The 15,718-nt window shown below is 36.8% G+C and overlaps 1 protein-coding gene across 1 annotated transcript in view; it reads right to left on the bottom strand.

Annotated features, from left to right (window-relative positions):
- POC5 (POC5 centriolar protein) overlaps positions 1-12,980 on the bottom strand; it is a 27,457-nt gene extending 14,477 nt beyond the window's left edge. Inside the window, exons 1-3 of the mRNA XM_009578158.1 lie at positions 12,897-12,980; positions 8,326-8,473; positions 349-545 (exon numbers count right to left, since the gene is read on the bottom strand). Of these exons, the coding sequence (XP_009576453.1) occupies positions 349-545; positions 8,326-8,473; positions 12,897-12,980 (429 nt within the window). The remainder of the gene's footprint in view (positions 1-348; positions 546-8,325; positions 8,474-12,896) is intronic.
- Positions 12,981-15,718: the final 2,738 nt, after the last annotated feature.

The raw sequence follows: 15,718 nt of genomic DNA, 5'->3' as shown, positions 1-15,718 counted from the left end.
CATGGGGCCCACTTCTTGAGTTTGTCCAGGTCTCTCTGGATGGCATCCCGTCCCTCAGGCATGTCGACTGCACCACTCAGCTTGGTGTCATCTGCAAACTTGCTGAGGGTGCACTCGATCCCACTGTCTCTGTCGTTGATGAAGATATTAAACAGTACTGGTCCCAATACGGACCCCTGTGGGACACCACTTGTCACCGATCTCCATCTGGACATTGAGCCGTTGACCACTACCCTCTGGATGCATCCATCCAACCAATTCCTCATCCACTGGACAGTCCACCCATCAAATCCATATCTCTCCAGTTTAGAGAGAAGAATTTTTAAGGATTCCATACAAAATAAATACCTTAAGACTTCCACTCCAGAGATCAAGTATGTTTTCTATTTGAGTTACTTTTTCATCGGGTAAAGTTAATTCAGTTGCTGTGGTTTCATTAATTTCTCTTGGACCACGTACGGACCCTTGGGAAGAAGTCTCTTCTGAAATAACAGGGCAAAGTTTTTCCATATTGGCCTCAGAAGGCTCCTTCACGGATATTAAGACTAAAAATGAAACAGAGAATAAAGATTGATACTCTGGAAAGGCTAACTGGTCTGCATTCTGGATGGAAGTCAGAAGCCAGGCATTAAAAAAAAAAAATCCCCAAATCCAAAATATTTATGCCATCAGAAACCTCCTTTCCCCATGTAAAACAAACCAACCAATTCAAATATATGCCTCCAAGGTAGAAGTATATTTCAACCAACAGTCATACTGTAACAGTGGTTAAATCAAAACTCACTCCCTTAAAGCACAGAATGTTGTAGTGTCATTTCATGTTAAAGATGATGCTCATAGCAAGTACCAAAAAATTAGCGTTGCCAGAAACAAAAAACATCTTTCTCAGTAAAGACTTCTTGTCGTTTAACATCTCAGGTCAAAAATCTAAAAACTTTTGCCATCTTCCTTACTGAGCCTGTAAACTCCTGAGGTCAGGGGCCTTCCCTTGTGCATGTGCAATGCAACCTGTGGGTATATTTCAATGTTGGTATGTATCTGCATCCATTTTCCTTACAGCCTTTAATTTGCTTAATCTAATTAGATTTTAAACTCGTTGAGAAAGGAAATATCTACTATTAATTTATACAATGCCTTACACAGTAAGGGCTCACTTTCAGGTAGTGTGGCTAACTACCACTGCAAAAAAAATTAATCGACAGCCAGAAGCTAATGGGCATACGTTTGAGTTCCAGCTGATGGGAAGAAAAAAATGAGCTAAGAATAAAGAAGTTAATACTTAAGTAAACAGAGGAAATAAAATATTGTTTCATATTTATTTACTCCTTACAGAAAATTTGTTATTTGAGTTGACAGCTGAATAAAAAAAAATTTGGAAAGAAGAGGGATTACCAGATTCCTGGTATTAATGACAATCAGGAAAACTTCAAAAACTTCTTTCATAAATGGAGAGAGGAAACCTCCAACATTTTAGTCTTCCTTTCTGAAAACAAATACAGTTGGTACAATTGGTTCATAGTGGATGGGTACTATTTGGTACAAGCATGCAGAGGTAAGCTTAAGTGTTTGTCACAAAGCAGTATTTTCAGTGGACACTGGAAATGTATGTTTCTAATTTATTCAAGGCCGAGCCTGATGGTTGACACTTTTACATTTACTGGCACTGTTAGGTCTCCTGTCCAAAAGAAGTGAGAAGAGCTGTCTGGCTAATACTTCCCCCCATCAAGTAGGTTGGATTGCAACTACTACACTCATGCTCCAAAACAAGAAGGAAATAAGGAGGAATTGTGATGCAGAGGCAGTTACAACTGCTTTTTGGTGTTTCTCCCAAGGTCATAATCAACTACACATCATAAAATTAACATCAGCTTGAGCTAAAGAAGCCCCATCTAACACACCTTTTCTCTAGACTAAATTTCCTACCCCATTACATAAGCAGAAGACCATAAACAGATTATTCCCAATCACACCAGTATATTAAGATCAGGCTCTAGCTTTTTGTCATTGTTTTTCCTGCAAATGAGAGAAGTATTGCTTAGCTAATGGCAGAATTTGAGTATTCGTTGCTTGTAAAGATCTCAAAAAAATCTTTGGATTTTTTGCTAGACAGATGACCCAGACTACTTGAAATACATCTAATTTCAGTGATGAAGAATCTGGCTGTCCTTTCACAATATAAAATATTTGGCAGTGTTACTCTTGTGAAGTATTCCCAGTTCTGTCGTTCACCACTTTTGTTCCCATTCCTGCGTGTCACTGTGTTCTTCCTTCAATTGTAAAATAGGTGAAGGTTTGTTTTTATTTTTAAACTTTTATTATTTGCTTGGATTACAAAGATGTCTTAACTTACATAGCATAGTTGCAAGATATTTACAAAGAAAAAAACAGAACAAAATGTAACCAATAAAAACAGGATATTAAGCTAGACTGACAACTGCCATAGTCCAAGATCGTAGTATTACAAGTTCATCACTCCCCTCCCCTTAATCCTCCCTATGTACAGATTATCCTAACTCAGCTTCCATTTTTCTCATTTACCATAGGATGTATCCTTCACTTAATCCACTGAGTGTATCTCTTACATGTTTATATCATCATCTCATGTAATTTCTCTTGGTCTTCCAGTATTGCCATAATTTTCTGTTCATTCTTATTCCTAATGCTCTCCTTCTGTCACCTCTATTCCTTCCACTGCATTACATGATGCCATTCAATTACAGTGCACTAAGGTACCAAGGACATGGAACCATTTGGATATGACAAACTATAAAAATGTATTTAATTAAATAATCCCCACATGCATTTACTACGACAAATCTCTAGACCGTATTCTTGTTTACAGCAGAGATAATTAAATTAGCTGGTTTTCCAGATGTCTGTTATCCCAATACTACTGTTTTGGGTTTTTTCTGTGTTCCTCTAATACCTGACTTTTTCTGCTTTTATTAAGTAAATAAGCTCTGACAGACTGTTGTCACACATCATCTGCTATCAGTGGCCCAAGCTGATTTGCTAAAATTTGCTAAAATGTATAGTTTTAAAAAAAATCTTCTCAAAAGTTTAACGGATCAATACTGAGAACTGGTAGCCTGGAAAGAAGGAATTTTCCCACTGTTTGGGTATGAGTCATCATTACACATCTTTGCTACAAATAATTTACTGCTCCAGTCTTAGTCATTTTCAAATTTAATCAACTAAACTGGTAACGAGAACAGGAAATTAAGTTTTAGGTTTCAAAGTTTAAAAGCATTTGGACATTGAATTGAGTAGTACAGAATGTTTTATTCCAATTATTTTTCTTATTTTACTGGAAGATACTATGGATCATTAAATTTACTGCAACAAATAGAGATTACCAGTAATTAGACTTCTATCGTCTTAGGGGAAATGTTCACTTCCGTTTCAAAAACCTGAGGAGAAAGTCAAAATGCCAGACCAAAGAATATTCATGTCAGAAGGCATCACATGGCATTGGAAACTCTGTTGGTCTGAACACCAACATCACATGAAGAAGGTGAAAAAACACTGAAAGCTTGAGAAGCTCTGCAGAAGAGCAAACTTTTAGGTATTAACTCTATACCCAGCAAAGACATGCATTTTGTTTTACAAAGTTATAGAACACTACCCTAATAATTTAGGATTTTGTTATTTTAACTCAGTAACAGCATTAGAGCTGGACAGGGAAAGAACAAATGTCAAAGAGCCTGATTTTTAGTATGAACATGTAGCAATGGCAAAAGAATGGAGCTAAACAAAAAATTAACTGTGCTTCAGAAACAACCTGCTAATCTATCCTATCTGGTCAGTACCAGAGGTACAGTATTGAACTTGAATTCACCTACCTTCACACTGTCCATCCAAAGTCTTGTTATTCGTATCAGGAGAAAAAAAGGTATTCCGAGGCCATTAACACTGTAGCAAACACCACTCAAATATGCAATCACCCTCGATCAGTACTAGAGGCTATACAGAAGAGTTGGACAGATTTTGGTCAGATCCTTTTTTAAAAGTTGAAATAACCTTTTTACAACTAGATTGTTTCAAGCTCTGTCTCAAGGAGATGGAAGACAGCTCTTTCCTAGACTGACAGGACTTAATGACATTTTGAACAGCAAACCTGTGTTTTTTGATTAAGCAACAAAGCACCAGAAGTTTATTTATAGTGTGTAGTTAATAGAAGCATGATGGGGCTGTGTAAATGTTCTTGCCTCAGTCTCCAAGAAAATAAAGAGCACCTTCTTTACCGTTTTTAACCATTTTTTAAATTTTGAAAATAAAAGACAAATTGTATTTTGCAAGGTGCTGCCCTTTGCAAAGAAAACAAACATCTGAGTGTCTATAACTGAGGGGAATATGTGGCTCCTTGTAATGAGCAACACATAAAACTGCAATACAAAATTTTGACCACAATCAAGTGTAAGAGCATTTCTTTCCCCTGTCCCATGACAACTAACTACAGCTTGCAAATGACTATTCTTATTTGGTAATACCAAGCGTATTAAAAGATAACTCTATTCAAATATTTCAAGAGAAGCAATCAAGGGAACAGAAATTTCTCCTCTCACATCTACTGCACATCTTTAGGCAGTAAAAAGGAACAAAGACTTCATAGGCTACATGTTTGGCCCCAGGAAAAAAAAGAAGAAAGAGTATAACCCCTCGCACAGAGTTAGAGAGACACAGCAGACAGTGCTGGCTAAAATCTTCTCTTCAGACAAAGGTGATAAAAAATGGAATATAGAGTTATCTACCAAAAAAAAAAAGCACAAGTCTAGTGTTTTGATTCTGATCTTCTTTCTTATGAACAGTAGTATCACACATCACAAATATTCCCTTTCAAAACAATGTCCACTCAAACCTGGAGACAAAACTCTAAGCAGAGGGAGCGCTGGGGACAAGATCTAAACTGGGATTTGTTCCATAACATAATTCAACACAGCTGGGCTTGAAATTTTCTACTCCCCTCTTAAGCACAACTTATCAGTCTGAGAAATGCTTCTACCAGCTGACATGAACTGCTCTACAATTCAAGAGTTTTGCAAGTGTATTTGAATCCTGGCAATCTGCTAGTGTGACTGATCAACAGCCTGCTACAAGGAAAGAAGATTCAGAGGAGATGAGCACTATGCTCCTGAAGTTTAGGGAAGAACACAGGGAGTGACCACAGCTGTTGTAAAGAAAGCTGAACTTATCTCAACACAGGGAGGGGCAGAGGGTGGCCTTCGTTTTTCATAAATGACTGTATCAATTGAGTGGATCGACTGGTCCTGTAAGTGGCCTTACTTAATCAAGATGTGTGAACGCATTCCTGTGCTAGCCAGAGGAGCATGAGGGAAGTGTTGGCTCAACCGAACACAGTATAAAAACTAAGCAGCCAGCAAAATGAACTTTCATCAGAGCAACAGGCTTGAGCTGGCTTTAACCCACATAATCCTTCCCTTCCCATAACTGGGGATGCCCAGTGTTATGATGGGTACGTGTATATAGACTGGTAACAGGAATCATGTTTGTACTGTGATCTAACTGTATATTACAATTACTCTACCATGCTGTGACTGTTCACCAAGTCCTGCTCAGATTTTGGCTAACACACAGCTCATGCTAAGACCGGGTGTATGTTGGGAATAGTGCCATTAGGTCAAGGCAAGAGCAGCATGTAGGCAGGACACGATGGACAGAAGGGCTAAAGGTCATTATGCAGCCATTATCACCTGCAGCTTGCTGTCTCCTGCAGCCATAATCCTTGCACATTGATTGTCTGGCAGTTCCTTCAGAATTCACTAACTTATAGAAACAGTATAGACCAAACTTCCAAGCTGGAAGGTATAAATACATCAGCTTACCCAAAAAGCTTTTGAAATGTATCCAGACTGCTGGGGCTTCTGTGCTTCCCAGTGTGATACAGGGGAGGTCTGCACCATGATGGAGGAGGAAGGACAAGCACTCTCTCTGTCAGTTAGGCAACTATTTTGCTCATAGGGGTGTGAGCTACGAGTTGCGAGTTATGAATTAGAGAACTTGTGACTTAAAAATCTCATGAATTAAGGGATGAATTAGTGAATTCACGTTAGACTAGTCTGTACAAAGGGGATTGAGCCCTTGTTTGTTGTGTTTGTTTGCTTTCCTATTGAGCTCAGAAAATAACATTAAATTTACAGAGTATGCCGACCTGCAAATGAAGAGATCCGAACAGACTGTGACATGTGCTTGCATTGCAATTTCCGTATATTGCTCTATTACTCTGCTAAGCCAAGATCCCATGTAACAGCAAATACCTTCAGATGAGTAAACTGGTATTAGCAGACTAAACCCTCCTCATGTGCAATATGTAAAGGAACTTGGTCAGAGAGTACTGGGTTCTTGACAGTAGCCACAGAATGTTCTTTGGCTGTGGAAATCACAGGTAGTTTAAATGTTACCTTTAGCTGAATCTATCAGACTGCAATTTTTGGTACCTCAACCTGATATAACAGATGAGGATGTTTTATTCCCCCAATCAAAACATTTTGTATCATAATTTTTAAACCCCAAGCAACTGCTCTCATTCTAGGAGTTGCAGGAATACCTCTTACTGTCGTGGAATTTTTTCTACAATGCTTGATTGTTCAAGAATAGTTGCCACAGTACAAAATACTAGCAGCTTCTATTGATCTGATTTCTTATGCAACTTGGTACAATTCCCACACAAGACATAACTACACTGGATCAAGTTAATAACCTTCAATATGTAAAAATCAAAATGCAAAGGCTGCACTCTAAACTCTTCTGTTGGCAGAAGTTTTTCTAACATTATTCACATTCTAATTCCAGACCTACTTCCATTACGGAATATTCTCTCTCTCCAAATCTCCGTTCTCATGCTTTCAATGAACCCAAAATCATGCCTTCTACATTTCCTATGGCAGTCTGATATTCAGAAGACCAACCACACTAATTCTGCATGGGGAGAAGTTATGGATATGATGTCCTTAAGGACTAAGATTCTCCATTACTTTATAAAAACGATAAAACATTTCTCCTTATGGCATACTGGAAAGAGAGGTATTGGCTTGGGTGTCTGAACGTACCTAAACTCCACTGTACAGACTCATTGTGGAAGGATGCAGAGCATAACCAATACTACCACTCTCACTTTAATCACATTCCTTATTTTAAGAACCTGTTTCTAGATAATTTTTTATTATATTGTATTAACATGAGTTAACTAAGTGGTAATTGACAGCTTACTAAGACTGCTTTATATTCCAGTGAAAACAACATACAATTTAAGAAGACAGATTCATTTTTACTCATGGTTCTTTTTCCAAGATGAAATAAACAACTTTCAGTGTCTGCATTGCCCTTTGCAATTGCACTGGTAAATTCTTGCTAGCAGAGAGTTATTCAGCTCTGATCAGCATGGCCAAGAGTTCTTGCATACGTTAGCCATGAACAACATTTACTCCAAGATGACGATTAGCACCAGATTTACACAGCACTTCAAGGCTGCTTAGCCTCTAGTAGTAAAATTATCTACACATTTTGCACCCCATGCACCTCTAAATAGTAGAGATAAACACATCCTCAAGGGTCACAAGAAGAAGAGTGAAGAGAAAACTGTAGGTAAATATTTTTATTATGAAATAGCATGATAAAGAACAGAAGTTAGTTTAAAGTAAGTTCCTCCTGATTAAGCTAAACTCCTTAGTAAAGAAATAATGCAGGTATGATTGTTTACTATTTCTTCTGAAGAAAAATTAACAGAGCTTCCTCAATCTAAATGCTATTGACAAACATATAACCATAAATACCAGTGTTGCTAATGCATGACAAGACACTAAATTTATACAGTCCTAAATACCAAGCAATGAAGTAAAATTAGAATAGAGTGATAGAACTAAAAGAGCAAGAATGACATTCATGTAGTGACACAATTAGTCATTACACAAAGCCATTTTAAGGTAACTCTTACTTCCAAATAATCATATTTTAAATACTCATTTATCACGGCAGCACAGGTATGAGAAAAAACAGTTGTCACCTGTCAAATTTCTATGAAGCATACTGTAAATAAGGGCACCCCTTTTTGCATTATTACACTAATCACTTTAAGCATCTGCATCACAAAACACAGAGAACTGTCAGCACGTCAATACTATCATCTGAAAGTGATGTCGGAGAGAGAACCCTTCAGTGAATATGCCTTCCTAAATTTCTTGTTGTGCAAAATGTAAATGTGCTATATTAAGCTACGTATATTTTTTAAACAGAAGCTATTAGAAAACTTAAGTCAAAAAGGTTGTATCATGTTCTTGTAAGCTCAACACATAGCTTTGCACATACTACCTGGAGTCTTACGGTGAATGGCATCATCTGTTACACTTGAAAATCTGCCACCTACTCTCAGTTCTGAAGCAGGTTCTGACCACTTCGAGACACACTGTTCAAACTTCGGAGTCACTACAGCATAACGAAGCAGCTCTTCATATTCATCCTGTCACAAAGTGATGACGAATAATTATAAAACTACAATTACATTTCTAAAAACTAAGTATATGTAGAAAGGAATAGAAACGGCTTTCGATAATTTTTGACAGTTTTTTATTATAATTATTATGGTGAAAACTAAGAGGATTTCCCTTAAAGTTGCAAAAGCGAGCTGTTTTTCTACCATGATTACAATAATTTATCTCTCTCGTTTCATGTTGACGTTCATTCCGATTACAAATAGATGCACTGTAATAGTTACACAGAAAGACTTCGCTAGATGCCAGAATTGGATATTATAATAGGCACCTTAAAAACATGAACTAAAAAAAAATGTTCCAGATCATGTAAGCTATTAATCACCTGATACTATTTCTAAGCATTACTATTACTGCAAAGAAAAATATGTATTTTTATAGCCATGACGAAGATGCTACTGAACACAGTCACATTTCATATTCCATGACATTACAGTTTCTTTGGTGGGAGTTCTAAAGCCCATCATCAAAAGACATTTGAATATCCAGTATTTTCTTTAGATGAGATATAATTATTCTCACCTTGTATTATGCATTTTTAAATTACATAGATATAGCAAATGTGTATATACAACTAATATAAAAGCTTTCCTGTTAAAAAGTTATAAACCAATCTAACTGGTATGTGGCATTATACTATGTACCAAAGTAAGCCAACTAACTTAACTTAATTTTTTTGAAATCTCCTAGTTAAACAGATCTTTAGAATGAAAGTATTTAGAGTTCAATGTGAAACTGTGAACAATCTGCACTGTAGCTTAAACATACAATCCAATACTTAAATTAAAAAGTTCCAGTAGCAGTTGAATGTTGAAACCGATCAAAGCCACTAATTAAATATTTGGAAAAAACCGACAGTTGGAAAGTACTAAACCAGGTCACTAACAGTCATTTTTTCTTCACTTAATACTATTGCACTAATTCTGTTTAGTATCCTAATGAGGTCAAACCTCAGAAACCAATTGTGAATTGCAAAATTATTTTCCTCTGCAAGCTGGGGAAAGTTAGAGTGGAAACAATCAGTTAAAGGTACCAATTACCTTTTTTTTGAATCTACCAGCTGAAAAGGATAATTTTTAAAACTTTCAGTGGAACCCTTACATCTATGTGAGTTTCAAGTAATTAAAGAACATTTTAAGAATCCAGGTTTTGTACCTTTTAGCTGAATTCTAATTTTCTTTCAAATTTCTGTTTCCCATCTTCTAACCTATCATATTAAAATTAAAAGGCTAAATAAATGTATGTGAAGCTATATAATTACAAACAAATACATAGCGTATCTTTTTGACAAGCAAAAGGAAGTATCACATTCCACATCAAAGGTATAGTTAGTTGTGAATCAAAAAGTTATCCATTTTTCCATATCCATATCTTTCTAAAGAAATACAGTTTAGATTTTATCAGATGTCAGAAGAAGAAAACAGGTATCTTCAGATGAGTTATTCAACCATGAACTACATGGATCTATACCAAATTCCCTCCAGCAAAATTTCAGCAGAGTAAAAAAGCTGATATACTAGTCTTTACTTTAACTCATCTAAATTAAATGATTGTGCAGAAGACATTAGATCACTTCTCTGTCTTCCTCAAAGAGACAGTGTGACCAGCAACTTTAATTCTTCCCGCCAAACAAGTTAGTTTTCAGTCAGAGCTGATCCAGCTTCTTCCATGAGTACCTTATCCAATTCAAGGGACATAGTAGGTAAGATGTCAGGTACAAGTAGGTGGCTCATTTTGAGTCACCCAATTTAATCACTGGCACACAGTCTGTCTTACTATAGACATCCTGAGCACTCAAAATATACATATCAAGTTATGGCAGGAAATTTATCTAATCTTTCAAGTTCTAACACTCTTATTAAAACCCAAAGAATACACTATGTGCAAGAATACACACTCTATGCACCAACAGAAAGTGCATCCAGTGAAAGATCTGAAAATAAACGCTTATAAATTAGAATATTACAACACTGTTGGAATGAAGTTGAAAGCAAATATCAAAAAAACCACAGTATCCCAATTGTAACCAGAAACTTAGACACACACACAAAAAAAAATCCTGGAGACTGCAATAAGAATATGTAAGACAGAGAAATGGAAACGTTAAGTGATTAAGTGTATTATCTCAATCTTAAATATTCCATAACAAGGACGCTGCAATTGGAATGCAATATTGACCAACAAATTCCAAATAAAAACATAATCAAATAAAATTAACAATATATCTTTGGTTTATTTACTATCCTTGTTCGGCTTTAAACAAAACTTTCAAGCTGTTAACGTCAACTACAAAAATTCTGTTGGAGCATAAAACTACAGGAATATAGTTCTGAGGCCTGAAGGTCAGAGAAGTTTTGATCACTTGATGCATACTACCTTGGTTTTGTAGAAGTAAATAAATCAGTGTTGCAACAAGCAAACGGCACAAGAGCATTCAAAGGTTTGGGTTTTTTTCTTCCTTCTTAAAGCATTATAAAAATCTACAGACGTTGCATAGAATTTGCCCTTAGGATTGCAGTCAAGGTTACTAAACAACATAAAAAGAATGGATTGAATGGACAAAGTCTTGCAGAACTCAATTATAAGTAAATGGAAATTCTCTAAGAGCCTTAGAGAGAATTCTCTAATTAATTTAAAGCGGATTCTTTCTAGATAATAATCTGGCCTCTATTTAAAAGCATCAAATTATCAAAAAGGCCCAAACAAAATAAAACAAAAAAGGCCCTTCAAAATTATCTAAAAAGAGTAGAGTACTTCCCTGTCAATATTCCTGTTTCTCAGCTGTGACGCCAGTGTTGTTCTTTTTCTCTAGTAATAGACTCCTATGAGGAGCGGCTGAGGACTCTGGGTTTCTCTAGTTTGAAAAGAAGGAGGCTGAGGGGCGACCTCATTGCTCTCTACAGCTTCCTGAGGAGGGCACATGGAGAGGGAGGTGCTGAGCTCTTCTCCTGGGTATTCAGTGATAGGACAGACATGTGGGAATGGTCCAAAGCCGTGCCAGGGGAGGTTTAGATTGGACATTAGGAAGCATTTCTTTACTGAGAGGGTGGTCAAACACTGGAACGGGCTTCCTGGAGAAGTGGTCAATGCCCCAGGCTGTCAGTGTTTAAGGGGCGTTTGGACAATGCGCTTAAAAACATGCTTTAACTTTTGGTCAGCCCTGAATTGGTCAGGCAGTTAGAACAGATGATCGTTGTGGGCCCCTTCCAACTGGAACTATTCTATTCTATTCTAGATGTGTTCTCAGTTGCAAAGCAGTCATTCATTAAGATTAGTTTACTTTATCATTCTCTACAAGAATCTCCTTGATAATCAACCAGATCATAAAATAAAATTCTGGTCTTTCAAAATTTGTCGCACAACGCCTTCATCCTGTTTTCCAACTACAAAAGGCATTGGAAACACAGATTAATTACTATTGCTGAACAAAGATTACGAAAACTTATCCATGAGATATGACCACAAAAAGAGAAGCATACGAACTGCAGAAATGAATCACCCATAAACAGGTAGTTTAAAAGGGACAAAGGCAATCCACATAAAGAAAAAAAACCCCTTAATTTAACAATGCTTCTGCTGTACATGCCCATTCCACCAGGTGACAAAAGTGGAGATGCATTTCTACAGGGCAACTAGCAAAACTTATTTTTGTCAAAACTAGCCTGTTTTGGATAGAATCCTATCAAAGGAAAAAACCCACATACTACTCAAATAGGAATAACCAATTATTAAAGGATGAAAATCTGCTGCCGCTTTCAAAAGAATAGGACAAAGACTTTATCCAGTATCTGCATCTTCCCAAAACAATGCTGAGCACAGAGAAGGGAAAACCCCCACCGTTACAGTTCCAGCATATCTTGGAATATTTCATGCAGAAAAAAAATTAGCATTTCCTTTCTGACACTAACTTGTCCACAATCCTACTCCAAGGGAAATAAACCCATTAAAAAAAAATTCAGTTCTTACAACATCATGTAAGAAGCCTTACACATAGTTACACTTCATCCCTCAGAAATAATGGGTTTCTATGCTACTGTGTCAAATTTATGCTTCTTGATAAGATTTAGCACACATAAAAAATAATATCAGAAAAAAAAAGGTAAGAAAACTGTATTGTTTTACTTGTAGCTGTCATTGATCAACCTTTTAAATTTCGATAAGAATTTTCATACAAATTGAAATTTCTTGCAAAATGCACAAAAGGGAATCCAAGTGAAGATATTTTAATCTCAGATATTTTTTGTCTAATTTGCTTCCTTTTACTAAAATTTTTATTATTTTCCTGTACACGTAAAACAAAAAAGATCCAAGTTTTGTTAGGTTTCCTCATAATTATCCTTTGCCAAATAAAATGCCACGACAGTGAACCAAATGAGATTGCCTCTTTCCTACCTGAAGATCTGAAGAAACAGAACTGCCCCGAACAGAGTCTTTTGGCAAAACTGGACTTGTGCTTTTCTCCTCATCTGATGACATTCTGCACAAAGTTAGTCTATAAAACAGTAGAAGCTGAACTTCATTTTTCAGTTCCAACAGGTTTACTGTATGTTCACCAACATTTTTCCCAGAAACAGAGATTCTGCTATAGAAACCACATCAACGCCCATTCGGTGGGCTAAACTGACCATATAGTCTCATTATATAACGCTAGGTAGGAAACTGCCTGACCCAAACCATACTCAAAACCATGAAAAGACTTCCATTGACTTTAAAAGAAAACAACGGAAAACCCAAAAGCAACAATATAAAGTTTTCTCTTATTTTACATTGACTAAGTTTAATACCTAATGCTTCATGATACACAATATAAAATTTTACATCAATGGTAACTAAAATACACTGCTAGAGGAAAAAAAAGAAAAACAGAGAAAGAGGAAAAAAAAAAGGAGTACAGAAGCCTTAAGTTACAGATACATTCCTGTGTCAATCCCTTCTTCTTATTCACATTGTATTGTTTTGGAGCTTATCAGCTTGTTTCAGTACAAAATTCCTATAAAGTGACATAGGAATGACTAAGCTACACTGCAATCTTCCCCCCCAAAACTACCTCAACCACAGCCCAAGCTGAGATGATATCCTGAACACTCCAGTTCAATACCCTGAAGGCTTCACTTAGTGGTCAACACCAGTCTCCCTCCACTTTTTCGACTCTTCTTGCCTTATAGGCCTAGGAAGACGAACAGGTATGGAGGGACAGGTAATGCCTTAGGTTCAGGTAATGTCAATCATTCCAGCAATTTCTAAGCAAGATAGTGAGGTATTCTTTGAACATTTGGGAAGCAGGCGATGCTGCAGAACTGACAAGAAACTTGAAGACTTTCTGAAAGATATATGTATCTTTTAATCTACTGCAGCCTGGAATAAGTCCTTCAGTGAAGAACTGAAGTTCTTGTGATAAAACTTGATAGGATATGGGGAAAGAGAACTCTAAAGGATATAGGGGGAATGAAAGGAATTACAGAATGAGTGGGAACTGAGTATTTAGCAAGGCGAATTTGTTAAAGAATGAATGGCAGAGTGATACAGTTGCCTGATGCACATGAAAAACAAATCATCAGACACATTGAGCAGGGACTTGTCAGCAAAGAGTAAGCACAGGAAGACCACCGTCAATAACCAGAGGAACTGACTGCTTGTGCAATGTAGCAAACAACCATGCAAGGAAAATTAATATTTTTAGAGAGACCATTAAAACTGTCAATTATAATATTCTCAGTTGTTTTTTTAAACAGATGCATTTTCTGACAGAAATGTTGTTTTTAAATTGCTAGTTGTACTGCCATTAAATTGGCAGTAACTTAACAATAACATTTTTTCAAAAAAAAAAAAAAAGCAATAATCTCATAGCTCTGTGTATAGGAATACAGACTGAAATTGTCTTTTTGTTTTTGAGTTATTCTAGATGCTGAATCTTCCTGCACGATAAAAGCTCTCTCTGCCACAGGTATCTACACCTTGCAGAATGGGAAGTTCATTTCTGTACTTAAGACCGCTATTCTGACTCCTATTTTCAGTTTTCTGACATCATGCCCTTGACACTCAGTCTAGCGTATCTAGTTCTCCACTTATCACTGAAACTACTCTCAAGCTTGTGGTCTTCCAAAACTCAAAAGGTTCCTTCGTCAAAATGATGCTACCTCTCCACTCCAGGCCACTCTCTTCTTCAAATCTCTAACTGCAGCTTACCTGTTTGACATTGTCTTATAAGAGTCTCTCACTGTCACCTCAAGCTCAGTGTGTTTGTCTCGTCTTCCCATCCCTTTTCTTTATACCCACGGATTAGCCCTCTACTGTGTTTGTCCCTCCGGTCTCCACCTGAGTGCCTTTACTGACTAGAATGCTGCTTTAGATTCCACTAACAGGTTACTACTTAAGTTCGAGCTTTCCCAGCATTTCTGTGTTTTACTTGTCTGTACCTCTAATGTTTGTGTCTAGAGTCTAACCTTGCATTTTGATTATTGCAACTTTCCAGTGAAAATCCCAGTAAACCTAAAATTCTAGAAATCTGATGTACAGAACAACAAATTGGATTACTACGATAAATTAAGATAAATACACTTCTTTTAAGGCAATGTTCACAGACATCATTGCCATGCCATGCTAAGAATAACGTCTGCTTTGACCTCAGTGAACAAGCACTAAGCTCAAGAAAATACTGGATAAGTTTCTAAAAAAGAAATTAAGGGATATTAAGACACTATCTCTGGGTCAACAAGTTGATTTGCTAAGCTGCAACTCATTATATGGTGAGAGACAAGTGAAAGAAGCATCTTCATGCTTACCATGTTTTTCTAATCTTACCCATGCATCTGCCAAAACATATGTCTGACTTCATTAAAGAATGATTCCTGTTAACAGCAGTAGTTTCTTCCAAAACATAAGTATACAACTACACGACTACTGTTAGAAACAGGACACAACTATAAAGATCTTTGGTCTGACCCACCATGGCTGCTCTCATTCTTAATTTTTAATTGTTTGAGCTGTGCTCAGGATTTTGGGTTTGGTTTTCACTAAAAGTGATGCTTTCCAAACAATTTAATGCTGTATTCAGATCAGAGGACTCCACACCTAGGAAAGAGAACTACTCCATCTCCCAGTACACACAAGATATATTCTTTCCCCTTAACTGTAGCCCCTTCCAAAGCAGCACTGCTCAGGTCCGCGTTTTTAAGATTCTCACTACAGCACCTCTGCAACTACTCCTGACGCCT

Source organism: Fulmarus glacialis, unplaced genomic scaffold (genome assembly GCF_000690835.1).
Source record: "Fulmarus glacialis isolate BGI_N327 unplaced genomic scaffold, ASM69083v1 scaffold95, whole genome shotgun sequence".
NCBI lineage: Eukaryota > Metazoa > Chordata > Aves > Procellariiformes > Procellariidae > Fulmarus > Fulmarus glacialis.
This window is presented reverse-complemented; position numbering and strand designations above follow the sequence as displayed.